The sequence below is a fragment of the Squalius cephalus genome (genome assembly GCF_949319135.1).
Source record: "Squalius cephalus genome assembly, chromosome: 1".
Lineage (NCBI taxonomy): Eukaryota > Metazoa > Chordata > Actinopteri > Cypriniformes > Leuciscidae > Squalius > Squalius cephalus.
Window position 1 is genome coordinate 53,925,086 of NC_137122.1, and position 27,707 is coordinate 53,952,792.

Below are 27,707 nucleotides of genomic sequence, written 5' to 3' on the forward strand. Positions count from 1 at the left end.
TGATTCAGATTTCTCTTTAACAGGCCAGCTTCCTTAAGGACTCCTTTAACAATTCTATTAGTACTTTTGAGATATAGGCTATTTCTTATCATTTTCATTGCATTTACGACCCTTAGACTGTTGCCAAATGATGATCATTTCAGATTTCAGCAAAACAGGTTATTACAATCTGAAATAAAGACTTCAGTGATAAATCCAATCCAACATATGGCCATGGTTGTGTATTAAATGCAAATGCTAAACAAATAAAATGCATTCATTAATTAATTTTCAAATTTACTGTCATATGAACAACTAGTCAACAACTTCACTGATTTAACTGTCTGACCCTTTTGCTTGATTTGCCATTTGCAAGTCTGTTGCCTCTAGGCTCTGAATAAGATCTATTTCTTTGTTCCAACCTCTATACTTAACGTGTAGGTTGCACCCAGTGTAGGCGCATTTGACAACGACTCAAACATTCCTGTTTTGTGGGTTGATTTTAAGGTTATGAAGTAAACTTTGGTGAGAGGCAGTGTGCAGACAGTGTTCGTATATATAACACAAGCTTTATTCCAACATTGCTAATATAACAGCCCAATATTCTACACGGCACATACATATATTGGTAAAATCGTCAGAATTAGGCCTATATTACATTATTTTGATAGTACTTTTCTAAAATTGAATGCATTATATTAATATCATGCATATTTAAATTGTCATCCATCCATACATGCATACATTCAGTCAAACCAAAAATTATTCAGACACCATATTTCATTTTTGATATTTTTTTGTGGGTGCAGGACACGATAGTTCACTTATGTAAGTGAGGATAGCTAAACAAAGTAAACTGTGACATATTATACCCAACAATTCTTCATACACTGGACTACCAGTAAAATTTATACAAATTTGGGACCAAAATTTATTCAGACACTTTGACCTGACCATGTTTTTCTTAAGTGTTTTTTCCTTTAATTGCTAATGCGACCTTTTTACACCACAGACTGAACAAAATGAAGCATTACATGGTAATTGTTTGACCTAAATTGGTATTATTATTTAATTGTGTAGTTGAATTTAACAGCTGACAGATATTCAACCTGATTCATCTGTGAGACAGTCTAACAGAAGGATGGACAAAACCAGTGAAATATCAACTGATTCTTGTCATAATTTACCATTTTCTGCGAATAAACAGTGAAAATGTGAGAAATGTTGAAGGTGTCTGAATAAATGGTTTGACTGTACATACATATACATACATAATTGATATACTGAGTTTAAGGATTCATTTCCCTGAGCTGACTGCATTGTATTCTGGGATTACCTTCTCGAAGAACACATACTGTGCTGCGGTCCTTGTGAAACAGCTTTCAGCTTTGGTAATCAGTCTATGCTAACTCATGTTTTGAAACAAAGCTGTTGGTTCACTTTGAAACGACTGAGCTTAAAAGTCCAAATGATTCCAGATAATGAGGCCCACTGGTGCTGTATCGTCTGACACTGGTCTAGGGCTGCTGGCCCACAATCCATTGTTTTTTGTTTAGTTTTGTGTGGGCAGCAGATGTGTGGCATAGACCCAGCCTTGCTGTGTAATGATCCAATAGCAGGAAGTGGTGGGAATTGCTTGATATTTCTCTCTCTCTCCCACTACATACTTCCAGCACCACATTGGCATGTCATGCGGGGTTGTGGTTTGCTTTTTTTCTCAACACCGGACTAGATTGTTTTAGTTTGTTTGCATATGTTCCTCTTTTTGCGACATTGGAAGCTAGTGGTCGACCAATATAATTTTTTTCCATGGCCAATATAAATCTGACATAAATAAATAACAATTTTGTGAATATTTGCTAGATGTCTGAGGTCCGATCAGGCCGAGCTCCAATCAGCAGCAGGAGGCATATCTGCTCATTGAGTGGGAGGAGAGAGAGTGAGCGAGTGGGACATTTGTAGAAAGACTGTAGAATGATAAAGCTGAGATTACCAATGAGGAGAATCTCAGGAATATCTCTGGAAAAAGAAGGGTTATGATCAGGCAAGATCTTAGGACTCGTGTTAATACTGGAAAAGCTTTCCAGCGCTGGAGAGACCCAAGCGGGAAGGCCTGAAAATAGTACATGTAGAAGTGTTGTTCATTGTTAGTTAAAGTTAACTAATGTTAACAAATGAAACCTTAATTGTAAAGTGTTACCAATTTCCTTTTTTTTCTTTTATTTTTAAACATGGTCTTGGCAGGTTTTGTGAGATTCAGCCTTGCACCCCGTAGATGCTGTTGTGATAATGGCACTGAGTGTTTTTATGCGTTGGCCGAGCTGTGAGTCACTATCCTCATTATGAATTTCTGCTTCCTCTTCCCGCCACTAAACAATGCTAAAAATAACCACAACTAGAGACAGGGAAACGACGAATGGGAAATAAAGCAAACACGTTGTGTCTCAGTGCTCCCTGAAACGTCAGCAAGTTTGTTCTCGGAGAGCAAATCATCTTGTCTGTTCTAAAACAGATTTGATCCTGTTTTCTCTCTTGCGCAGATGTGGAGGGATTTGGTATCACATCTCTGATTTATTTACTGATTTGTTTCCTTTTCAGCGGAAGCACAGGCGGTCGAAGTTGCCCGACCACAATGGGCAGGAGCAGAAAATGGATCCTGTGGCCTTTGACAGGCAAAACGCCCTGTCCGGGGCGAACCACGTCCAGTGGAGGCAGCGTCAGGATCGGCCCGCCGTGACCACCATCATCAGGAGGGTGTCTAGGCGGAGAAGCAAGCCCTCATTGAAGGACAAGAGCCTTGGCGGGCTGGAAGATAGAGTGGTTGTTGAAAAAGTTGCTCATTACGATCCCTCAAGCAGCCGTAACTTTAGCGAGAGTCAGCGAGGGGAAATGGCCAAAATCCATCTAGTGGCACCCGGAGAGCCAGGCAGCGTCGAGGGTGCTCCTCAAGTCCCGAGCAGTGACTTTGTGCCCAAATGTGAGATCTCGGGCAAGGACGCCCTGTCTGCCCTCCAACGTGCTGGTTCACGACAGTGCCGACAGGAGATCGCCAACATCGTCTGCCAGCACCAAGCAGGACTGCTCATGCCTCAGTCTCTGCCTCAGTTTTGCCCACAGCATGGTAACTGCACTCTTTCATCCATCATGTCTGAAAGTCAATGGAATAGTTCACTTCAAAATGAAAATTCTGTCATCATGTACTCACCCTCATGTTGTTTCAAACCTGTATGAGTTTCTTTATTTCTGCTGAATACAAAAGAAGATATTTTGATTGACAGTTGATGGACCCATTGACTTCCATTGTAGGAAAGAAAAAATACTATGGAAGTCAACGGGGTCCATCAACTGTTTGGTTACCGACATTCTTCAAAATATCTTCTTTTGTGTTCAGGAGAAGAAAGAAATTCATACAGGTTTGAAACAACATTAGGGTGAGTAAATGATGACAATTTTCATTTTGAAGTGAACTATTCCTTTAATTGGCATGTAATACAGTGCTGAACTTCCTTAAACTGGATAATGACTTTCTTCTAGAGCTGCTGTAGAGCCAAAACAAACATTGTTGCATTAATTCCCTGTTATCACTGTAAATCTGCTTTGAAAAAATCCGTATTGTAAAAAGCGCTAAGGTGGCTTGACTTGACTTGACATGTATAGTTTGTTTGTTTTCTCTCTGTTCATCTTCAGTGATCTCCAGTGCCATCCAGCATGCAGATTTTTCTGACACTGACCTCTCCAAGGTGGAGAACCCGGTCAGGGTGGTTTTCGTACTGGTGGTTCATGGACGAGCAGTCCGACAGTTGAAACGTCTCCTAAAAGCCATCTATCACAAAGACCACTTTTACTACATCCATGTGGATAAGGTAAGTTAGAAGAACCCAACTGGATTTTTCACAAATTGAAATGGTATGAAAACAAAATTTTGCACAGAATTTATGTTTCTAAGAACAGCCTCATGAACCATAAATACAATTTTCAAAAAAGTGTCTCGGTTTGAGTTGGACATGACGAAAGTAACGATTTGCGGTTCATTGAGTAAAGCGGGAGGCACATTTACCATTGTTCTGCAAAATTCGATAGAAACCCACACTATTGGGAATTTCGCGCGAGGGCGAAAGATTTTTCCCACACAAATTTCGCAACTTTTTAACGCGGTTTCATCACGTTGACCGTTAGAAAGCTGCTTGGTTTGAGAGTGACTTCTGTGTGAGCTGCGCTTCATACATCGCTACACTGTTTACCTTTTTTGCACTGAAAATACTTATAAATTTGATCAATGAGTGAAAATTGGTTATTTTTCCCAAGCAATTTCGTTCTTCCGGGTTGAAAAGCAAAGGCGAGGCAATGTCACGGAATGTGAGGTAGAAGCGTGCCTTCGGAGTGTGTGACTGGCTGCGGGCGCGATTCTAGGTTCATATAGTCTAGGTCAATAAACATGAAACAGCACCGGGTTTCATGACACTTAAAGTCAAGAACAACTGTAATTTATTGTCATTTTAAATGTTTCATTTTTTCTATGCAGTTGTCTGTAAATTTAAATAATATTTTAACATTTTAAAATGGTTGGAGCCTGTATGTTATAGACCTTACTCAGAGCAGCGCCATTAAAGGAATGAAAGTGAGGCTGTGAGGGATAGACTTACCGTGTTTTCAATGGCAGCTGCTGTAAAAACTTTATAAAGCTCCAGATCACTTATTTTCCACAGCTCAATTTCTCTGAAAGATTTTTTTGCAGTTTCGTCAGCAGAACAATCCAAAAACACATTAAATAAAAGTACATTCAGCTGAAGAGAATCATGTCTTTCCCTCACAGCCTCGCTTTCATTCCTATTAAAAATAAATCATATATATGTGTAATCATATATATACACTCACCTAAAGGATTATTAGGAACACCATACTAATACTGTGTTTGACCCCCTTTCGCCTTCAGAACTGCCTTAATTCTACGTGGCATTGATTCAACAAGGTGCTGAAAGCATTCTTTAGAAATGTTGGCCCATATTGATAGGATAGCATCTTGCAGTTGATGGATACCTGTTGATACCTGTTCAGAAAAAACCCCAAGAAAACAGGACTCTGATGGTAACTTGTTTAACAAGCTAGATAAAAGGTAATGCCCTGGCAGTGGCAAATAGCTTTGGTTTAATATTTGATTTGATTACATTACATTAATGTTTAAGTTGAGATTTACAATTTTTTTTATTGCTACTGTGTAAAGGGAATACTGCTGGTAAAAAGCACATTAGGCTATTTGTTTAAAGTTTTTGCAAACCACATGTTATTGCACTTTTGTGTATATAGCAGTACATTTAGATCAAAAGTGTGCAATACATGACTTTAGAATTCATTATTATATTTTGCGCGTAATAATGCGATTAATCGCAAGAAAATCATGCGATTAATCGCGATTAAAAATTGTAATCGTTGCCCAGCACTAATATATATATATATATATATATATATATATATATATATATATATATATATATATATATATATATATATATATATTTATATATATATATATATATATATATATATATAATTAGCATTAGTTTCCGTTTTTGGCTTTGCAGGTCCACAATTTTTGGTTGCTTTTTGATTTTGATGCATTACTAGTTTCAGACAAACTGCAAACCACACCAGAGTTCAAACAGTCAGGAGTTCAGAAAGCCACTGTGACCCCAAATCAACCGAACTCAGACATCAAATGGGTATGTCTCTGTTCCATGCCAAAAGCTTTAGTGCCCTTAAAGACAGCCCTGTGGGATTGATTCTTGATTGAAACTTGAGTGTTAGAGACACTCGGTGGCCGTCAGCTCACATGCTGGAGAACAAAGGTGTGTGTGTAGAGCTGAGGTTTGTCAGAACTTGTGGTAAACCAGGTCCTTTTACTGGAGGAATACTTCTCACACCTTGATACGATTTGGCACAACATCTGCTCTGTCTCTTCCTCTCGACATGCCTGTCTCGTTTGATTCTAGCATTTCATTTGAAGTTATTTCAGGTTTTAGCCTCTTAAAAGTAAAGTTCTTCAGAGCTAAACTAAACTCCTGGCAAGAAATCTTCCCTCACCCAGCAGCAGAAGAGTTACGACAGCTAAAACTGCACTGCTGCAGTAACATGCTTGCTGAACAATTTTCATCATATACTAGGGATGTTAACAATTAATTGTCGATAATACATTTAATCGATAAAACTAAGAAAAATTAAGCGAGCTCGCCGGACTTATGTTTGGGACCATTTTACAGCTGTAGCCTAATTACACCTTCATCATGACTATAAGTTTGCGTGTGCATTCGCAGCCTTTTGTTTTGTGCAAATGTAAGTTGTAATATTTTGTTTATTTTGTGTAGGCCTATCTATATCTGATTTATATCATATAGGATGCATTTGGTTCAGAATTAACGCTGTAGCAAAGCGTGCCGGTGATCATCTTCAGTGCATGCAGCTCAAACAGTAATGCACAACTAATAATAACTATGACTGGGACTGTCATATTACATAACATTATAAAGAGAACAATATTGTAATAAAACATTGTGAATTATTTGGGTTCAGTTGCCGCGTTTCATCGCGTTGCTCCAGGAAGCGCGCGTCCACAACATTAGTCACACATTCTGAGTCGCACGTAACTTAGTTCAAGTTCACTTGTACATTCGCGTCATTTTGTGCAGATATCATTTGTAATATTATGTTTATTTTGTGTGTGTGTGTATATATATATATATATATCTCAAACAGCTCAAACAGCAATGCACGACTAATAATAACTATTATTGGGACTGTCATATTACACAACATTATAATGAGAACACTATTTTAATAAATTGTTGTGAATTCTCTGGGTTTCTCTGGGTTACTGTACACATTCAGTAATGTACAGTAACATACAGTAATTTAATAAATTATCATCGACTCATTTTTCGATCCTACTAGCCCTTTATTTAGATTAAAAACCCTTCTCATTTCATTTGGTGAGGAACATGGCGTTCGTTTTGAGCAGCATTTGCACTCCCTGTCATGCTGTTGGCTATATGCCTAATATTGCAGTATTAGGCTAACGATTAATTGATCGTTAATTTAAACAATGATCGATCATGGGAATTTGTGTAAATTGACATCCCTATCATATACTCATCTTCAAGATCATTGACTATCATTGAAGACTGTTTATTGTCCCTTACAGCGTTCAAACTACATGCATCGGGAAGTGCTTGAGATGGCGGAGCTCTACTCCAACGTGAGAGCCACTCCCTGGCGCATGGTCACCATCTGGGGCGGGGCCAGTCTGCTGAAGGCCTACCTGCGCAGCATGCATGATCTGCTGTCCATGTTGGACTGGAAGTGGGACTTCTTCATCAACCTCAGTGCCACCGACTTCCCCACCAGGTCAGCATTGCCTTAGGTCAGGGGTGCCCAATCCTGTTCCTGGAGATCTACCTTCCTGCAAAGTTCAGCTCCAACCCTGATCAAACACAGCTGAACCAGCTAATTAAGATCTTCTGGAGCACTTGATAATTAGAGACAGGTGTGTTAGATCAGGACTACTTTGCAGGTAGGTAGATCTCCAGGAACAGGATTCGACACCCCTGCCTCAGTTCATGACAACTCTCTAACCAGCATTTATTGGGGCAAGCAATGTACGTATGCTTGATTTTGGCAAATGAGATCTACTATGCTGCAGCTGATCAAATACGAGGATTTGTTCAGCTTAGTTAAAATAACATGTGTAATAAGGAAACATGTTGCTGTAAGAAAATTAGAGAAGACGCCTAGCAGATCTATACAGGTGGAGCTGGGGAGGAGGAGGGTAAAACAAGAGTTTTCATATCACGCTGCTGGACGCCGGCTAGAGAATGGTAATAAATTAATATGTGGATTAAGAAGTACATCTGATTGGCTAAGTCAGTGGGTTTAGAAGAGCCAGTCAGTGCTCGGATAGAGTTTCATGACTGAACTATGGATTTTCTTTAAAAGGGAAAAACCTACATGAACTAGTTGACCACACTAATTGACTAGGATTTCCCAAACATTTTTGTCAGCTGAACCCCTTTGATGTAAAATTAGTAGTAAGTTAAGATTTTAATAATTTAATGACGGATATTCATGGTTCTCTAATGATGGTTTATGGTCACGTGACATGCAAGTAAACAGATAAAATATTGAATCTTTTTTTGGTAGTTTTTAAAACAAAAATCATCTTATTAAAATGTTTAAATACAATTATAACAAATATTTAGTTTTAACTCCAATTATAAGTGAAGACAGAAATAGATTACTGTTGTAATTTAGAATTGCACCACAAGCTACAAGTTACAATACTCATATTTATGTCTTAAATTCGTCCTTTTTAAAAGTTCAAACCCTCAAGCTGTAAACATTCAAAATCCTCAAGCTTTTATTTCGGCGGATACTGCTGAAACTTCTGTCCACAAATATGTTCGGAATAATGTGAATGTGTAAATAAAGAGAAACTAGCACACATTGTGTTCCCAAATGCACATCCAGAGATGCAGTTTGACGAGAATCAGCATTTGATGTGAATAAAGCCGCTCTGAGATCACCGCATCATGAGCTGCACGCGTGTAAATGAACACAGTGCCGCACTTCACTCTAAAACATTCTGTGCACCAGATTACATACTTATTTAAATTGCTGCTTTTGATTTTGGTAATTGCACTAAGCTATTCTATAAAAGGAACAGGATTTATTGATGCAAATAAAACCTATTTATTTGTCGCAATTTTGCATTTGATTTTATTAATTATTAGCTTTTCATCAACTCACGAACTCCCCCGCGAACCCCAGTTTTGGACACCAAATTGGATGAAGCTATTCCAAAAGATAAAGAAGACGATGCCTTCAGTGCTGTCTTTCCGGAGAAAGCAATCCCAGAATTCATTGCAATAAACTCAGTGAATTATTTTTTTTTTTAGATAAATTGATGATACTGATTTGAGAGATGCGTATCGAGGAGCCTTCTCGTGAGTTTACGTCTGAGCCGTTCTCATTGTGTGCAAGCGTGATGTTGCTGGCAAATCTGTCTCTTTCTCTGCAATCTGTTTCGGGAGGATTTCTGCAACACATTAGAGCCTTATAATTTCACAATCCTTCCAGCTGTTGATGCTTTTTTTCTTTTTTTAAAGTGAGCTAAATAAGCCAAATCTGTGTTCGTGGCCCGATGCACATGTAGACGTTTGATACCGACCAAAATCCTGTCAGCAGCAGCTAATTCCTTCCAGATGAAGATTTCACCCACGCCACCCTGCAGTCAGCGCTGGGCTTCTGACATAATCCCTCGTTTTTATCTCTTCTCTCCTCTCTCACTATCGGTTTCAAACAGGACCAACGATGAGCTTGTGGCTTTTCTCTCCCAGAACCGTGACAAGAACTTCCTGAAGTCTCACGGCAGAGAGAACGCAAGGTAAGCTCATTTTTCGATTCAACTCTGAGGTTACTCCAGGTAAGGTTAGCAGTTCTGATCACATCTAGTGAGGCTCTAAAATGGGAAGGGATTATGTGAATTAAAAAAATTTGGGATCAGAGTTATGCATACATTCGTTGAATCAAATTGACCAACTCTTGCACTGATTTTGCTGTTGAATTTTAAGTCAGAATCCTTATTGACAATATCGATTTCTTGATTTTTAAAGCCTGAAACAAAGCACAATGCCTGCCATGAGCTTTGTTACTTTTAATATGAAACAATCATCTCATCTCCTCTTTAGTACTAGTTACAGCATTAAATAAACATGGGTGAACATCAGAAGGTATAGTAAAAGAAACATTACAACTAACTGAAATAAATCCTGTCACATGTAATCGCTCAATCAGTGTTTCAACCGGAGGAAAGACGTCAATAAAACCGCTTGTAAACAATGCCACGTAATGTCACATTTACAGCAGTAAAGCCATTCGATGACCATAAACTCGATAAACTTTAGAGAGCAGAATTTTGCTAAATATATGCACTATATTCCATATTTATTATAGTTTTACTTAACCTATTAGTGGTGTCTTCATTATTTAAATATATGTTTGAATAAATGTCTTAAAAACAAATTATTTCAGCCATCATTTAAATGTTTATATTTCATTTCATTTTCATTTCTGAAGTTTCTTTTCTGTCCATCACTACTGAAAATTTGGTTTTCCATCACAGCAGGAATAAATAACATTTTAAAATGGTTTAAAATAGAAAACAGTTATTTTAAACTGATATTTCACAATATTACTGTTTTTGCTGTATTTTTGATCAAATAAAGACACAGATGAGACTTCTTTCAAAAACATAAAAAAAAAAGATCTTACTGAACCCAAACTGTTGAACTGTAGTGCATAGTATTAAAAAAAAAAAAATTACCAGCTCCATTTGTGGGTCCGTGATTAATAACGATGTCCGAGACAATGGAAAAAAAAAAAAAGAAAAAAAAGGTTTAAAATTAGTTTAAAATTTCTGTGTCCAATTCTTAAAAATGTGATCTTTGTTTTCATGCATTTGAAGAGAATAAAAGCACTACATTTGATTTATAGACTTAATAATTTATTTACAAGTGGTATAATAAAGTAATAACTTCCTTACACATTGAATACACATTATCAAAAATATTAAAAATTTTGCAACTTTTTTGTAAAAGTCTGCACTAACCTTTAAATACTTACTGATCCTTTACACACTTGTCTACAAGGGTCCTCTGTGGCATTCATTTCCTGTTTGTTTGTTTGTTTGTGTTGGTTTTATGACACTGAATTTAGTCAGAATAAAAAAAGCAATCAAACAGCTTGAGAAATGCTAATAAAAGTCTGCACCGAACCACTTTATAGCGTTGTTTGTTTCTTTTACTCACGAATTTCAGCCTTTTAATGAGACTCCTGTTGTCATTCATTATGATTTCTAGATATTTATACAGTCTTGACACTTTTGACACGCCTCGCTTACATAATAATGCAGCCGTGACAGTGTTTGCGCTGACATCAGTCATCATCCTGCTCTCTCCTGTCACGCAGGTTCATTAAGAAGCAGGGTTTGGACCGCCTGTTCCACGAATGTGACAACCACATGTGGCGTCTGGGCGAGCGCAGCATCCCTGAGGGGCTGGAGGTGTCAGGAGGCTCGGACTGGTTCTCCATCACGCGGAAGTTTGTGGAGTATGTGGTGAACTCGCAGGACGAGCTGGTGACGGGGCTCAAGCAGTTTTACACCTACGCTCTACTGCCTGCTGAGGTACTGCCTTTTGGACACATGTACTGTACATCCTCTGGTCGTGCCGGCACACACAAAAAATCAAACTTGTTTTTTTTTTTAGTACATAGTAAAAAGAAATGATTATGCATAAAGAAAATGAAGACTATTTTAGGACTATTAATATTTCAGAAAAGAAGTCATTTACATAAAAATAAAGAATAAAACTTTAAGGCAAGACACCCCAGGTGAACAGGGTAACAAATATAGCGAATATATATCACCATACTTACACAGTTAATTGATTACATTGATAATTGCAAACTTTTTTTGTATTACAAGTTTTCTGAAATGTTATGTTTAAATATGCAAATGAGGTGTTATCTAATTAAATATGCACCAATTTGCATACATTTCTTAGAACAAAAATTAGACTCAAAGGTTTTTACAGAGGGGATTTTGGATACAGTATATCTTTTTTTTTTTTTTTTTTTTGGAATAAAATGTTATTTGTTAAAATATTATGTTCAAACCCCTCTGTAAAAACCTTGAGAATATAGATAAGAATAAAACTTAAGTTTGGTGTATGTAAGTGCTACTGAAGTGGAGATTTCTGGCTCAGTGTGGGAGGAAAAACTCATTTTGAGAAACGGCCTTTAAAGATATACACTGTAATTAAAATAGATAAAGTGCTCTAAATGATAGTTAAATGTTTTCTTTCCACTATTCTGAAAAAACACTTTATGTAAAGCCAAAAAGCTCAAAATCTCAAAATTGATGAATGCATGAAAAACACTTTTTTTTTTTTTTTTTTTGCCTGTAGTGTCTCGCCTTAAGGTACAGTGCCTTTTTTCTTCAAAAAATGGTGAAATGACCCCTTTAAAGAAGCATGTTATATCATATCCTGCACATCTGGCCACTGTTATTGTGTATTAAATCTGAATCATAAATTCATGAGACTGTTGATGTGATACTCCATGTTAGTTTATTTAATTTAATTGGTACGGCAGTGTGCAGTAAACATTAAGCGCTGTGTCCCTGAGGGTATGTTATATAATTCCTCTCTGTCTGGTTTTCAGTCCTTCTTTCACACAGTGCTGGGAAACAGCCACATGTGTGATACTTTGGTTGACAATAACCTGCGTGTGACCAACTGGAACCGGAAGTTGGGCTGCAAGTGCCAGTATAAGCACATAGTGGACTGGTGTGGCTGTTCACCCAATGACTTCAAACCCTCAGACCTCATCAGAATACAGGTCTGTGAACTGATAAATATATATATTAAGTCAGTATTTAAAGGATCACAGTGGGTCTCGTTCACTAAGCACATGTACACGCAAACTTGTGTGGGAAATCTGCGTGCAAATGTTTTCATGATTCGTGAAATGAAATGTTTTCATTGATAACATACTCTGGGTGGCCTTATAACCATGTTAAGATGATATTTTATCGTAAATATATTACATCGTAAACAGTCAAGGCTCTACGGTTACATTTCTTTATAGAAGCACAGTCCTTTTTTGTAGGGACATTTTTTATAACCTTATTAAATGTCATCTTTTATGTCAAATTCTTAAATTTATATTTATTTAAATATTAAATTATTTTGAATACGGAAAACGATACTTTAAACATTGAACTTAAAACCACCAGTAGGTGGCAACAAGTCACTGAAGCGTTGACTCAACCAATTCATTCAAAAACGCAAATTCATTCATCAAAACACCACTGTGTGCTTGTTTTGAGATGTTTAGAACTTATTTCATTGATGAAATTGAGCGAAATCAGACAATAATGTGCCTAAAATGTCACTTAAAGTGTAACTTTGTCGATTTTGAACCTTCTCCGTATTGACACAGTGTTGATAGTATATGTAAATTAACATTGTTTACTCGTTCTCCGTGTTACCTGGACCGATAAATTCATGTTTATTTGTCAGCAAAAGACTTTTGACAGCTCCAGGGCTTTTGAGAAACCTACAGATTATTGTTATCCTGCGCACATACAGTTGGATTGACAGTGTCATTAACAGAACAGTTATTGTTAGAGAAAATGTATCAAATATATATATCTCAATTAAATACATTTTGAAATAAAATAATAATAATAAACAAGGCTCAAACATCCATTTTGTAACAGACGTGCATGTTTATTTGAGCACTTCCGTCAATGAAACAACACACTAAAGCCTGTAAAGCATTGAAATAAATATCAGTAAATAATATTAACTCAAATAATATAATAAAGTCAAATATTTAAAAAAAACTTTTGTTTTATATTTCCACACAAAGACGTGTGATATAGCCTAAGCCTACCGCTCTGCGCTTTGAGAGGGATCAGGGATGTGGGACACAAGCAGGAAAGAGACCATATCTTTTCTAATATCTTCATGTTTTCTACTTGTTGTAAAAAGTCTGAAGAGCTTATTTTATCTTCCACAAGGCTATGTTTAATTTTGCACTGCCAGAGAAAGCGAAACTAAAATCACCCGGGTGTGTGAAACGTGCTTTACAAAGAAACCTGACGCGCCTTACCAAGTTTAATAACAAGCACAAACTGTGTTAAAAAAAAGAATTTGATGTGCAAGTAAAAAGGTAGGCTATCTGTCCTACAGCGTCTTTCTACTTTACCACAGTAAAGAATGTGAATATAATAGGCCTACTTAAAAGCAAAACGTTTATAATCCCCTTTGAAAATGGGTGAGACGTGAGTGAATGTTTGGGAAAAGAAACAAGATAATCCATGTCCAGTGGAATAACTAATGGAATATTGTTAAATTCGCTGATAATCGAGTGACCGGATCGCAAACCAGAATACAAAGCCGACAAAGCTTAAATTTATGGGCTCACGCACAACTCTCTCATTCGTCACGAATCCAGATGTTTCCATGGCTACGATGTAACATCTAATTGCTAACCTATTATTTCTTTTGTAAACAGAGCTTTGTGCTTCACCCCTGTCATATTAATGTAAATTTACCGGTGTTGTGCCGAATTTCGACCCTCTGCCAAATTATTACCCCCCTCGTTGAAGTCAGTACCTGATTGCCTAATCCTAATCCTAACCCACAACTAATCCTAATCCTACCAATGCTAGGGGGGGTAGTAATTTGGCGGGGGTCGAAATTCGGCACAACACCGTCACAGCCCTTGGCGGAACTGACAAAACGCACTGAATCCTTCACTGGAAACCGAGAGAAACTCACTCCCACTAAACGTTTAATCTTTAAATTGTTGAATACATGTCGACACCATTATGACTACAAGTTTACTAAGAAGTATTTCCTACTAAAGCAAGGCGGTATTTGACTCAAATGAAGTTTTCAGATACATATATACAGCAGGTTAATGATAGGTCTGTAATCTGTGTCTGTATAAAAAGGAGTTTTTTTGGTTTTGAGGAAGGATCCTCAAGCTGTGAGATCGTCTTTAGAAAATGACTTGTTTGCTGAGAGTGACGGAAGGCTGTAAAGGAAAGGTTGTGCTGAAAGCCCTTATATGGAGATTGGGTGAGTTTTATGCAAATTAATAACCTCTCAGCACATGGTCGCTTATTTAGAAAACTCGAAATTTATTATTAGAACGAATTTAAGAACAAATTCATTTGTTAGTGTGCATGTGAATTAGGGAAAAGAGAAGTTTTTTGTGAGAAGTTACAAATTATCCACACAATTATTAGTGAACGAGACCCAGTGTCTTAATTAGAAATTGTCCTTACATTTGGGACCAATTCAACCCCACACTTTTTTCTCCCACAACAGCAACTAACGCGGCCTACGTTCTTCGCCCGTAAGTTTGAGTCCACTGTGAATCAAGAGGCTATTGAGATCCTGGACAATCATCTGTATGGGCAGTACCCGCCAGGCACGGTGGCACTGAAAGCATACTGGGAGAGCCTGTTCGAACAGGCTGATGGGGTCTCATCCCTCAATGATGTGGCCCTCACGGCGTACTCCTCCTTCTTTAGACTGGGCCTCCATAGGCCGGAGAACACTCAAAGCAGTTCTGAGGCCTGCAGGTGACAGTCCAATCCAATTCAATCCATCCATTTCAGTCAATTCCAATTCAGTCCAGTCCCATTCCAGTCAAGTCCCATTCCAGTCCAGTTCAGTCCCCTGCGATTCCAGTCCTATCCCATTCCAGTCCAGTTCAGTCCCATCCCAGTTCAGTCCTATGCAGTTCCAGTCCCATCCCATTCCAGTCAAGTCCCATTCCAGTCCAGTTCAGTCCCATGCAATTCCAGTCCAGTCCCATTCCAGTCCAGTCCAGTCCCATTCCATTCCAGTCCAGTCCAGTTCCATTCTAGTCCAGTCCAGTTCCATTCCAGTCTAGTCCAGTTCAGTCCCATCCCAGTTCAGTCCTATGCAATCCCAGTCCCATCCCATTCCAGTCCAGTCCCATCCAATTCAATTCCAGTCCCATCCAATTCAATTCCAGTCCCATCTAATTCCAGTCCCATCCAATTCCAGTCCCATCCAATTCCAGTCCCATCCCATCCCAGTCCCTTTCTAGTCCAGTCCCGTCCCAGTCCAGTCCCATTCCATTCTAGTCAAATCCCATCCCAGTCCAGTCCCATCCATCCATCCATCCATCCATCCATCCATCCATCCATCCATCCATCCATCCATCCATCCATCCATCCATCCATCCATCCATCCATCCATCCATCCATCCATCCATCCATCCATCCATCCATCCATCCATCCATCCATCCATCCATCCATCCATCCATCCATCCAATGTTTTTTTTTTTTACCCACAGGTTTGAACCCATTGGCTACCCCATCTCGGTGCACCTGTATTTTTATGACGACCGATTCCAGGGTTACCTGGTCAGGCAGGAGGTGCAGAATGGGGTGACCAGGTCCCGTGAGATGCTGGAGGTGTGGGCTGTTCCTCAAGCAACACTGCAGCTGGAACACAACCTTCACGAGTTTGAGCGCCTCAAACACCTTGAGGTGAGAGGAACAGGGATATGCAGTGTACAGGATTTTGCACACTTCAAAGCGACAGATCATTTCTTCTGCATTGTGGCACACTGTAGTGAAACGTGTTATCGAAAAAGAAACAAAGGGTTGTTGATTGGATTGAGGCAGATCTGAATGTGAGCTTGTGGTCAGTTTTAAGAAAGGGGCAGGTTTAAGCAGACGAAATGATTGGAGAAGTCCTGCATATGTTACCAGAGAGAAGTTTCACTGAAGATCCAGTTCTGACATTTTGATTAAATATTACAAGGTCAAAAAATGTTTTAATTATGAAACTGATTGATAGATGAATCATTCACGATAAGATCAATAACATGCATTTAGAAAATAGAGTGAATACCCATTTCATGCCAACTTTGCCAAAGTCAACATGAGAGACCATTCGCAACTCATTCTGTAACTCTCTAACATTCTTTAATTTATTGTGTAGGTCTTATATTTCACTGTATTTTTTTTTGTTCATGCTGTTTTGTACTAGGTTGGAACTGAGTGGGATCCAAAGGAGCGGATCTTCCGTAACTTTGGGGGTGTGATGGGACCTCTAGATGAGCCGGTGGCAGTTCAGAAGTGGGCTCGTGGGCCCAACCTGACAGCCACTATTGTGTGGATTGATCCAGCACAAATAGTAGCAGCCTCCTATGACATCAGCATAGACATTGAGGCAGAGTTCACGCAATACAAGCCGCCCCTGCAGCGCCCCCTCAGGCCTGGAGTGTGGACAGTGCGTGTGCTGCGGTTGTGGGAGCGTGTGGCAGAAGCTCGCTTTCTGGTCATGCCTCTGGCCTTCAAGGGACGTGAGCCCCTGCGCACAGGTGAGAGAGACATTAATGTGAAGTATTATTACCATTTAAAACTAGGGCTGCACGATTAAGTGCAATTTACATGAAATCGCACTTAAATCGATTTGGCTTATCGCAATTATTTTTTTATGCGCAGCTTGCCAGTGACGTACAGCTCTATGATCAGCAGTAAATGCTGCTCCATCTGAAACTTATACCCATATTCACTTATAAAATAATCGCAGCCTTTGTCAAATCGCGTGTGATTTCATTGCGAATAATTGTGCAGCCCTATTTAAAACAACTGTTTTTTTTACTGTATTTTACTTGCATCAAATATTTTGAACCTACTTGGTAACAATGACTGTTGTTGGTTCCTCTGACTATATGTATGAAATTTTAGAATAATTATATATTTACATTTAATCATTTAGGAGACTCTTTTATCCAAAGCGACTTACAAATGAGGAGAGCAAAAGAAGCAAGCAAACTAACAATAGGGCAACATTATGAAAGTGCCGTGACCAGTCCCCAGTTAGACCAGCGCAGCACACATAGCAAGGTTGCTGTTGTTGTTAATAGATATAGAATAGTAAGTGTTAGTCCTAATGGGTCAGGTGTTGCTGAAAGAGATGCATCTTCAGTTTTCTTTAAAATGGGTATGGACACAGCAGCTCGAGTTGAGTTAGACTGGTCATTCCACCAGCTTGTAACAGCCTCAGGGTAAAGGTCAGTGAAAGTGATTTTGTGTCTCTTTGAGATGATGGCACCACAAAATGTCGTTCACTTGCAGAGCGCAAGCTTCTGGATGGCACGTAGGTCTGGAGTAATGAGTTAAAATATAGGGGAGCAAAGCCAGTGGCTGTTCTGTAGGCAAACATCAGTGCCTTGAATTTGATGCGAGCGGTTACCAGTGCAATTTTGTGAGGAGAGGAGTGACGTGTGCTCTCTTCGGCTCGTTAAAGACCACTCTTGCTGCAGAATCTGGATCAGTTGCAGAGGTTTGACAGTGCAAGCTGCCAAGAGAGCATTACACTAGTCCACAGGGTTTTTTCAGGCTCAAAACGAGGCGGAAAAATATCTTGATCATGGCTAAAGAAAACACTTTTTACAAGCACATATTTTAGGTATTTTAACAATAAGGTAATTAGATTGTTATTTTGAGGACACTATCATATACTGTGTTTCCCACAGGATTTTGTGAAACTGTGGTAGGTGGACCTTGTTCCTGCTATGGGGGTCTTGGGGCAAGAGAAGATGCTCTAGGAATGTTTTATTTGATTGCTTTTCCCTGAAGAGAGATGCGTTGTTGATAATGAAAGTAAAAGCGATGCACGTTTGTTGCGTTTTACCTGGAAATGAGAGTTCCGTGTCTTACATTAATGATTTATATCTCATCGACCCGCGACCAACCCACAATTAATTTATTTTTTATTACTTGGCCCGTTTGAGCTGCAGATTATCTGCAGTATCCGCGCATCACTATCTAACTTAGAGAAGGGACACAGGCCGGGAACCCGCAACAGAACCGTGTTGCATGTGACTGTAGTCGATAGTTTTGTTGACAGCCGGAGACGGCATGCCTCGTAATTCTCTATGCAGGAAAAAACCCTGGTCAAGACAAGAGCTTGGACAAGGAGTTGTGTAGCATGCTCTGATAGGAAGAGCCTGATCCTCCTAATGTTGTATATCTTGAGTATGATCATCAAGGTTCCTGTTTTATTCTGAATGCAAATAAATATTCATATACTTATCTCTCCCTTCCATTCCCTTCCCTTCAGAAGACCATGGCTGGGTACATGCGGGTCCTCCAGGTAACGTGTACTTGGAGCAAAGCTTCCAGCAGCTCGCCCAAGTGTTGAAGCTGCCGCCCAGCGAGCCCGCCCTGCAGGAGGCGCAGAAGAAGACCTCGCTGGTGGGTAAGCCGCTGGAGGCCTGGGTGGACAGCTCTGTGGGGGCTTTCTGGGTCACTGGAGATATTTGCTCTGAGCAGACATCCTCCTGTCCCTCCATTGGACTCTGCACCAAGACCTCTTGGAGCTCCTTGTCTCCTGACCCCAAATCAGAACTGGGGCCAGTCAAAAGTAGCGGCCGTATTAGGTAGCCTTACAAGCTTGAATAAATGGAGCAGAGCGGCGAAGGCCCTGAAGAACAGTCCGTAAGAGTGATGTTTACGACTCGTGGTCTTTGAGACCATCCCATTACTAGTTGAGGGCACCTCCTATCGAGGGTTTGAAACTGGTCGAGGGTGAATTTATGAGAGAAAACGTTTAAATTTGCACAAAAAGACTGCCAGACGTGGATATGTACGAGTCTTGCTTTTATAAATCAATGTTCAGATGTCACCTAAATACGTTGTTACAAGGTTCGGAGTCTTAGCACATAGTTTACGGTGTGGGTTTATGAAACGAAGACCCAAATCTCAACAATTTTACATTTGTATTCTTTGTTAAAAGAAAAACGAAAAAACTGTGCACATTATTTTACTCTGTAAAACAGTGGCCAAAATTCGTATTTGAAGCTGTTGGAGGCAAGTTGCTGGAAACCTCTGGCTGTATTGCTATGCTTATTTTGAAGCATTAATATCAAAACTTCAGAAGCAAATTGAAGTGCACTTTACTGTAAAGCAGAGCTTCCTTCTGATTGGCTGAATCTCAGCAGAGGAGGCGGAGCTTGTAGGATCATCATGAATTTCTGCCAATGGATTGATGCGATTCCTCACTTAACGTGTTTCAGATGCAGCGTTGCATGGAATTATTGTATACAGCAACAAAATGAACACTAACGAAAGCCGTCTGTCAGGAAACAAGAATCTGAGTTTTGTAATACTGTGACTTTGTCTTTATGTTGAATGTCCTTTGAGTTGAAAAACACCTCATCTGGAGGACTTGCTTCGTCTGTTACTGCAAAGTTTGCTCAGCCGCACACAGATTGCAAAGTACGAAGATGTGGATAGAAATATTTGAGACTGCCTGAACTGACCCTGCTGAACATCAGTCTGATCTGTCACTCACTGGTCTTGTTACAGTATTTCACACTTAATTCTGGTCTTTCACCAGTTTGGTTCTCAACTACGCATCATTTTTCACTCTATTCTACAATTGGTGTAGAACAGCACAGGAGCTGGAGACTTTGTACCCCTTTTTTTAAAGGAATATTTCAGCCAAAAATGACATTCATCCTTATGTCAATCTATATGACTTTCTTGTGGAACACAAAGAAACACACTTTCTTGTGTGCAATATTTCAAGTTATTTGCTGAAAATCTCTCCTTACCCCATATCTACAAAATTGCATTCGCACTTGTACATATTCAAAGTTTAGTTACGTGACGCGAGAAACAACAGCGTTTGGTGTCATTGGATGGAAACCCGGCAAAATTTGACCTTTTTAAGCACATTTTCTGAAAATGCAAGTTTCCATCAACTTTCACACACCACCCATTTTCATTGAGCTTTTCAAAATGTGCATTAAAATGGTTTAATTGTTTTGAACCTGCACAAAAGCAAGGTTTAACTTATAATTAAATATAAAACCCATTTATAATTTCACCCAAAAATGAAAATGCTGTCAATATTTACTCGCCTTCATGTCATTTCAAACCATAAGACCTTCGTTAATCTTTGAAACACAAGTGAACAGTTTTAAAGAGGCCCTATTATGCCCTTTTTTGGGAACTACTAGAAAAGGTTTTCATGCTTGAATGTTCAAAAAACACATAACTTTTCTCATATTCTCCATTTTTGCAGCACCTCTCCCCCAGTCTGTCAGTAACGCTCTGTTTAGTTCCTGTCTCTTTGAAGCCCCTCCTTCTGAAAACACTGTGCTCTGATTGGTCAGCTGGATAAGTGTGTTGTGATTAGTCAACCGCTTCGAGCGTGTTTGGGAAATGTCCCGCCCCTTACCATAACCGCGAGTTTTAACACACTACTAACTAACTCAACCAGGCCCCGCCCCTTTATTTTGCGTATATGCCTTGGGCGGGAATTATTTAAATGAGGAATATTTTGTGACTCGTTCGTTCAAGACTACAATGGAGGCGTTTCAGGGAGTTCAGAAACAGTGACACTGATATAGAGAGTAACTCCCGCTGGAGGGACTTTTACAAACCTTTTTCATACTCAAACAGCAACTTTACACACTAAAGAAAAAGTATAATAGGTCCTCTTTAATGAAACCTTCAAGGTTTCAGTTCTTTCATTGAAGGTTCATTCAACCAAAATCAAAACCACTTCTACATAGATCGTTCACAAGAGGAGTGCGCTCTTACATACTCTCACTGATGTCTTTCAGCCGTGGTATTCAGGAGTCTCACACTTGAGCACGATCTTGAAAAATAAACGAAGACCTAAAGCTTTCGGGACAGTATCGTGAGGAGGTCATGACTCTCTCATGAATGTGCATCAGAGATCTATGGGGGAAGTAAAGATATTCACATTATAAAATTGGGATTAAACCACTGGAGTCACTTTTGCGACATTTTTTTAAAGCCACACTGTCATTTTGTATGTTGATTATTAGCAAAAAACACTTTGTTCTTTCAAAATTATAAGTTCTCATTAATGTGTAATTTCTTCTACCAACTAATCAAGTATTCTCGTAAGCATAGAATCTGCCATTTAGAGCGAGTCGCTCGAATGGCGGAAGCCATGTTGCGCCTCCACCTTGAAAATACTTTAACCAAAGAGGGACATACCTGGAAATTCAAGCTTCGCCTTTCGCGTTTTGACACTCAGTGGCACCGTGACGAACGCGAGGGGGAGATTACTCGCGACTGCCGGCAGATTTGAAATAATACGGCCACCGTAGGAGTTAAAACACCATAGGAATGGGAGGGGCTAGAAAGTAATATTCAGTTGGTAGTCATTTACAATTTCACCGCTAGATGGGAGAAAATCCTACACAGTGTAGCTTTAAGTGTGTGAAAATTTTGGTTGAATGGAGTTTTTAATGGAGGTTTCATCAAAAATATCTTCATCTGTGTTTCAAAGATGAATGAAAATCTTAGGAACAACACAGCTATATGAAAGATTTGAAATACAGTGCACGAGTCATATGAGCTGTATGGGGTGGTCTTGTCTTTTACTGACAAGGATGTAAAACATAAGCTTATAAACATTCTGCTTCCTTTTGCCTTCCACAGAAGAAACATGAGGCTGTGTAAATGATGGCAGAATTAACATTTTGGGAGAACTGTCCCTTAACAAAATGCAGTCGGAATTGGAAAAGATCTGTTTCTATTTAAATGTGTCATGGCTGGTTGTCACCTTTTTTTTTTTTTTTTTTAACCACCCACATTTGTCCATTTTCTTGTCATGTGTGCTATTGTGCTTTCTCGCCTTCCAATGAAGACGTCACTAAGAAACATAAGTCAAAACAAATGTGTCTTGTGCGACATGCTGCTTTTATTTGACTCGTATCATGCTTCTTTTACGGTAGATTTTAAGTGCCCCCCCGTGTTTCAAAGGGGTTCTTTCAGGTTTTGATTTACTGATCAGAAAACTCTGTCTTTGTTGCGTTAGGTTTTAAAGTGTACTTTTTCTCTTCGTGTACATGCTTCGTGTGAAGCTTTTGTGGTATCAAGAGAAACAAGTGGAATGAGGATGTAAAGAATGAATGAATGAATGCTATTTTTGTATTTAAAGTCCTATTTTAACCTGTCAGTGAGAGTTTGAGAGAATGCTGCTTCAGCTTTTGTTTTACCTTCATCATCATTATCAGTCTCTCCGGGTCTCTGTGGGACGCAAACACCAGTCCTAAACTAAAAGTTCGGTACACACTGAACCAGAGCCTTATTTTAAGGCTGATGGACAGCAACAGATGCCACAATAAAGATGTGAAATCAAGTCAGTCATGCCTTGTTTATTTGTTGTCTGGCAAAGTTTAACTGTAACTGTCAATCCTTCACTTGGTACGACGCAAGCAAATTCATTTTTAAAAGCTTCCTTGCTCAAAAGGTTCTACGCCGCAGGAATGACCCAGAACGTTTTGTCACAGTTTTGTACAACGCCCTGTTCTGCACGCCACAGGAAGCACTACTGTTAAATATTAATCAGCGCAAACTTCATCAGGTTATAAGACTCTGTGGCGCGAGTCACGCATCAGAGACGGGACGAGATAAGACACGCTGAGTTCCTCTCAATGACTGTGAAAGATCTGCTGTTGAGGAGCTCCTCGCACATGGAGCTGGTGATGGAGAGCTCTTCGGACCTGGAGGCGGTGGAGCCGGTGGAGCGGGGAGAGCCGGTGGAGCCGGGAGATCCCGCTGATCCTGACAGCGCTTACGGCTCCTCTCCTGTGGACACCGACACAGAGGAGGGACAGACCAGCTCACTCTCCACCAGCTCACTCACACTCACATACAATGAGCAGCTCATGCATAAGGTGAACACTACCATCCTCATCTATCTATCTGTCTGTGTCTGTTTATCTGTCTATCTATCTATGTCTATCTGTTTATCTATCTATCTATCTATCTATCTATCTATCTATCTATCTATCTATCTGTTTATCTGCATCTATCTATCTATCTATGTATGTATCTGTTTATCTATCTGTCTATCTGTGTCTGTCTATCTATCTGTTTATCTGTATCTATCTGTCTATCTATGTGTCTATCTATCTATCTATCTGTCTATCTGTTTATCTATCTATCTATCTGTCTGTCTATCTATTATCTATCTATATCTATTTATGTCTATCTATCTATCTATCTATCTATGTCTATCTATCTATCTGTCTATCTATCTATCTGTTTATCTGTATCTATCTGTCCATCTATGTGTCTATCTATCTATCTATGTCTATCTGTTTATATATCTATGTATCTATCTATCTATGTCTATCTATCTGTTTATCTATCTATCTATATCTGTTTATCTGTATCTATCTATCTATGTCTATCTGTCTATCTATCTATCTATGTCTATCTATCTATCTATCTGTTTATCTATCTATCTATCTATGTCTATCTGTCTATCTATGTATGTCTATCTATCTGTTTATCTATCTATCTATCTCTATCTATCTATGTCTATGTATGCCTATCTATCTCGATCTGTTTATCTATCTATCTGTCTCTATCTGTCTATCTATCTATCTATATCTATCTATCTGTTTATCTGTCTATCTATCTATATCTATGTGTTTATCTATGTATGTCTATCTGTTTATCTATGTATGTATGTCTATCTATGTCTATCTGTTTATCCATCTATGTCTATATCTATCTATCTATCTATGTTTATCTATCTATGTTTATCTATCTATCTATCTATCTATCTATCTATCTATCTATGTCTATCTATGTCTATCTGTTTATATATCTATGTATCTATCTATCTATGTCTATCTATCTGTTTATCTATCTATCTATATCTGTTTATCTGTATCTATCTATCTATGTCTATCTGTCTATCTATCTATCTATGTCTATCTATCTATCTATCTGTTTATCTATCTATCTATCTATGTCTATCTGTCTATCTATGTATGTCTATCTATCTGTTTATCTATCAATCTATCTCTATCTATCTATGTCTATGTATGCCTATCTCGATCTGTTTATCTATCTATCTGTCTCTATCTGTCTATCTATCTATCTATGTATGTCTATCTGTCTGTCTATCTGTTTATCTATCTATCTATATCTATCTATCTATCTGTTTATCTGTCTATCTATCTATATCTATGTCTATGTGTTTATCTATGTATGTCTATCTGTTTATCTATGTATGTATGTCTATCTATGTCTATCTGTTTATCCATCTATGTCTATATCTATCTATCTATCTATCTATCTATCTATCTATCTATCTATCTATCTATGTTTATCTATCTATCTATCTATCTATCTATGTTTATCTATCTATCTATCTATCTATCTATGTTTATCTATCTATCTATCTATCTATCTATCTATCTATCTATGTATGTCTATCTATCTATCTATGTATGTCTATCTATGTCTATCTGTTTATCCATCTATCCATCTGTCTATTTATCTATCTATCTATCAATCATGTCTGTTTATCTGTTTTGTGTCTGTTCTGCTGGTTTCTATTAAAAGCTGAATCAGCTGTGATTATGGCTCTCGGGCAGGAAGTCACACTCCCACAGTCTCACAGTCAGTGCCAGAGCCTAAACCAGTACAACACTGGACACGACTGCAGATTTACACACCGCCTTTAGTCCAGGGAGGTGTTGTACTCATCCTGAGGGGTGACTGGCGTTGTGAGAGAGGTTGTGTTGTACAGTGAGCAAAAAGTGACTTATGAACGAAAGTGACTTCAATATGTGCGATCGATTTATTGATGTTTTGTGGGATTCTTCATCCGTCACTCACACTGAGATCACAAACCAGGCCAACTACTTGTACTGAAAGATTCCAGTTCAATCCTAAAACAGCCTGATGTGACTGAAGCAGCTTTTAAAGTTACTTACTTTTTATTCTCTGGTTCTCTCTAAATAGATACCAATAAATTGGTCCGAGGAACCTATAATGTAAGATCATGAATTATTCAACACGAGAACCAAATTCAGGTTCTTGTTAAGGCGAGACACGGCAGGCAAAAACATCGATTTTCATGCAGTGGTCAATTTTGAGATTTTGGGCTAGTTTACTCCTTCAATATGTGTTCTTTCAAGCTGCTATAAAGAAAACGATGAAAATATACATTAAGATGTTTATTTTATTACATTTTGTTTACTTGCGGCTGTAAGTTTCTCCCGAATTTACCAGGAAGTTAGCATTACAACGCGACACGCCGAGCTCCGTCTGTTTACTGAAGTCTGTCATGACCGGTATCACTGTGAAGCTCTGAGTCTCCTGCACAACGCTATGTAACCCAAATATGGGCATTTCCTTTCTATCAGTAACCAATCGTGAATGTCCAAAGGGGGATTTAAAGCTACGACGATTTCTCATTTAGAGCTATTTAAATCTTTAACTGCCGTTTTCTCAAAATGAGTTTTTGTCATTCTCCAGTAGAAACATCTCAGCCTATGTAGCACCTATGTACACCAAACTTTCCAGTTATACACTTAGCAGTATTCTGAAGATATTTTCAGAGGGATTTGTTAATAAATAATTCCTGGCCTGATTTATGTGACATTGTAATCAAAAAAATATGGTGAAAATCTATTTTTTATGGCTATGGACAGTATATTTTGATTTCCTAGGTAATGAAAGCATATATCCTGAAATCCCTCTGAGTTTTAATTTTCATCTTGTTTGTAAACAAAATGAAAAAATAATTTTTCACCTGGCTTTATCATATGTTCAGATCTATCTACCGAAAATATATGCAAAATCGTGCATATTTAATGAGATAATGCCTAATTTGCATAATTAAACATACAAATTTCTAAAACTTGTAATACATTTTTTTTATATACTTGTGAAAGTAATCAACTGAGGAAGTTTCATGGTGATATCTATTATTTTAAAATTTTACCCTATTCACCTGTAGTGTCTCGCCTTAAGAAGATGATCCTTCACTATACCTAGTAAAGAACCATTTTTAAGAATGTAAACCTCATATTGGGCTATTGTTTCCATACTGTGTTTACTACATAGCTAACTACAGATTTGTTCCTTGTTTCAGCATTTAACGTGGACGTGGTGAGGAAGGACGACAGGAAATGAGTTTATTAAAGAAACATTAGATGTGCAACACATCAGTTGCTCTGCGTGAGGATGTTGACTCTGTTTCATGTTGTTGTTTTCTATTATTTAAACGCTGCATGGAAAAACGTTCACTAATCGTGACACTCGGTCAGAACTGCTTAGAAAACGTTTTGTGTAGTTATTCAATTAAACAGCAAAGTACACTGCAATGAGATTATTCTGGCTGAGATGATTGGCCATTCTACACATATTACAATGCTTTAGAGCAAATACATTTAGGTAGGCCTAAATATTGCTAATACTTCCTATATATCATTATTGTGAACCCATATCACCCATTTTTCAAGCTTTCAGGCCATGTCACATTGTACTAATTAAGTATCTCAGCAATATCTACAGACGCACAGACTTTGGCTGCGGGAATGCGTGCGTCGCCATGGTAATGGCATCCCGTGTCCCCGTCACGTGCCTCGTGTGGTTTGTTCCGTTGTGTTCTTCCTTAATCACGCATTTCAAAGCTGAATGAGCAATGAGGGATTTAAGAAATGTCATGCACGGATGAGATTCGTATGAAATAATAATAAGAGTTTGAAAGCCCGTGGGCTCTGAGTTCGACACGATTCATCTCCTGAAATCATCCCGCAGGTATTCGTTTGTTTAGCCGTGTAAAACAACGCCATTTGACTCTCAAAGCTAGGAGACACTAGATTAAACTAAGCGGAGAACAACCACCAATCTGCCCTCCAGCTGATAAATGCCGGCGAACATGTGCTTTTGCAAGCTCTGGCCGGGTGTGGTAACCATGCCAACCAGTTCAGGATGATGCCCACGTCCTCGGTCAGACCCCACTGATCTATATAATGACCAGAGGTCAGACCCCACATAGATGTGGCGAGAGTGAGAAATGGGACAATTGAACCCATGAAGGGCACTTCGGGAACGTTCCCGACGAAAGTGAACAACTGAATCCCTTCACCATAGGGTGAGCACCCAGTTATCGCTCTGTTGCTGGACAGTTGATTATGGTTATGCGGGACACGTGTGTGAGAGATACATTTACTACTATATTGTACTATGTAAATAATGCTTTACATTATTTGGAAAGCTCACGTTTGATGATAACGTTTTAAATCGTCAATAAACTTTGTT

At 38.7% G+C, this 27,707-nt stretch overlaps 2 protein-coding genes across 4 annotated transcripts in view; both read left to right on the plus strand.

The window, feature by feature from the left end:
* Nucleotides 1-22,774, plus strand: part of xylt2 (xylosyltransferase II) — a 39,277-nt gene extending 16,503 nt beyond the window's left edge. The window contains exons 2-11 of one of the 2 annotated variants that reach the window (XM_079873993.1): nucleotides 2,578-3,100; nucleotides 3,667-3,842; nucleotides 7,172-7,374; nucleotides 9,329-9,409; nucleotides 10,993-11,209; nucleotides 12,247-12,423; nucleotides 14,928-15,184; nucleotides 15,929-16,124; nucleotides 16,630-16,963; nucleotides 18,712-22,774. In XM_079873993.1, the coding sequence (XP_079730119.1) occupies nucleotides 2,578-3,100; nucleotides 3,667-3,842; nucleotides 7,172-7,374; nucleotides 9,329-9,409; nucleotides 10,993-11,209; nucleotides 12,247-12,423; nucleotides 14,928-15,184; nucleotides 15,929-16,124; nucleotides 16,630-16,963; nucleotides 18,712-19,034 (2,487 nt within the window). In that variant the 3' untranslated portion in view covers nucleotides 19,035-22,774. The remainder of the gene's footprint in view (nucleotides 1-2,577; nucleotides 3,101-3,666; nucleotides 3,843-7,171; nucleotides 7,375-9,328; nucleotides 9,410-10,992; nucleotides 11,210-12,246; nucleotides 12,424-14,927; nucleotides 15,185-15,928; nucleotides 16,125-16,629; nucleotides 16,964-18,711) is intronic. The other variant, XM_079873994.1, reaches the window with a different exon arrangement.
* LOC307160217 (ras-related protein Rab-37) overlaps nucleotides 21,757-27,707 on the plus strand; it is a 34,232-nt gene continuing 28,281 nt past the window's right edge. The window contains exon 1 of one of the 2 annotated variants that reach the window (XM_079874145.1): nucleotides 21,757-23,314. In XM_079874145.1, the coding sequence (XP_079730271.1) occupies nucleotides 23,072-23,314 (243 nt within the window). In that variant the 5' untranslated portion in view covers nucleotides 21,757-23,071. The remainder of the gene's footprint in view (nucleotides 23,315-27,707) is intronic. The other variant, XM_079874147.1, reaches the window with a different exon arrangement.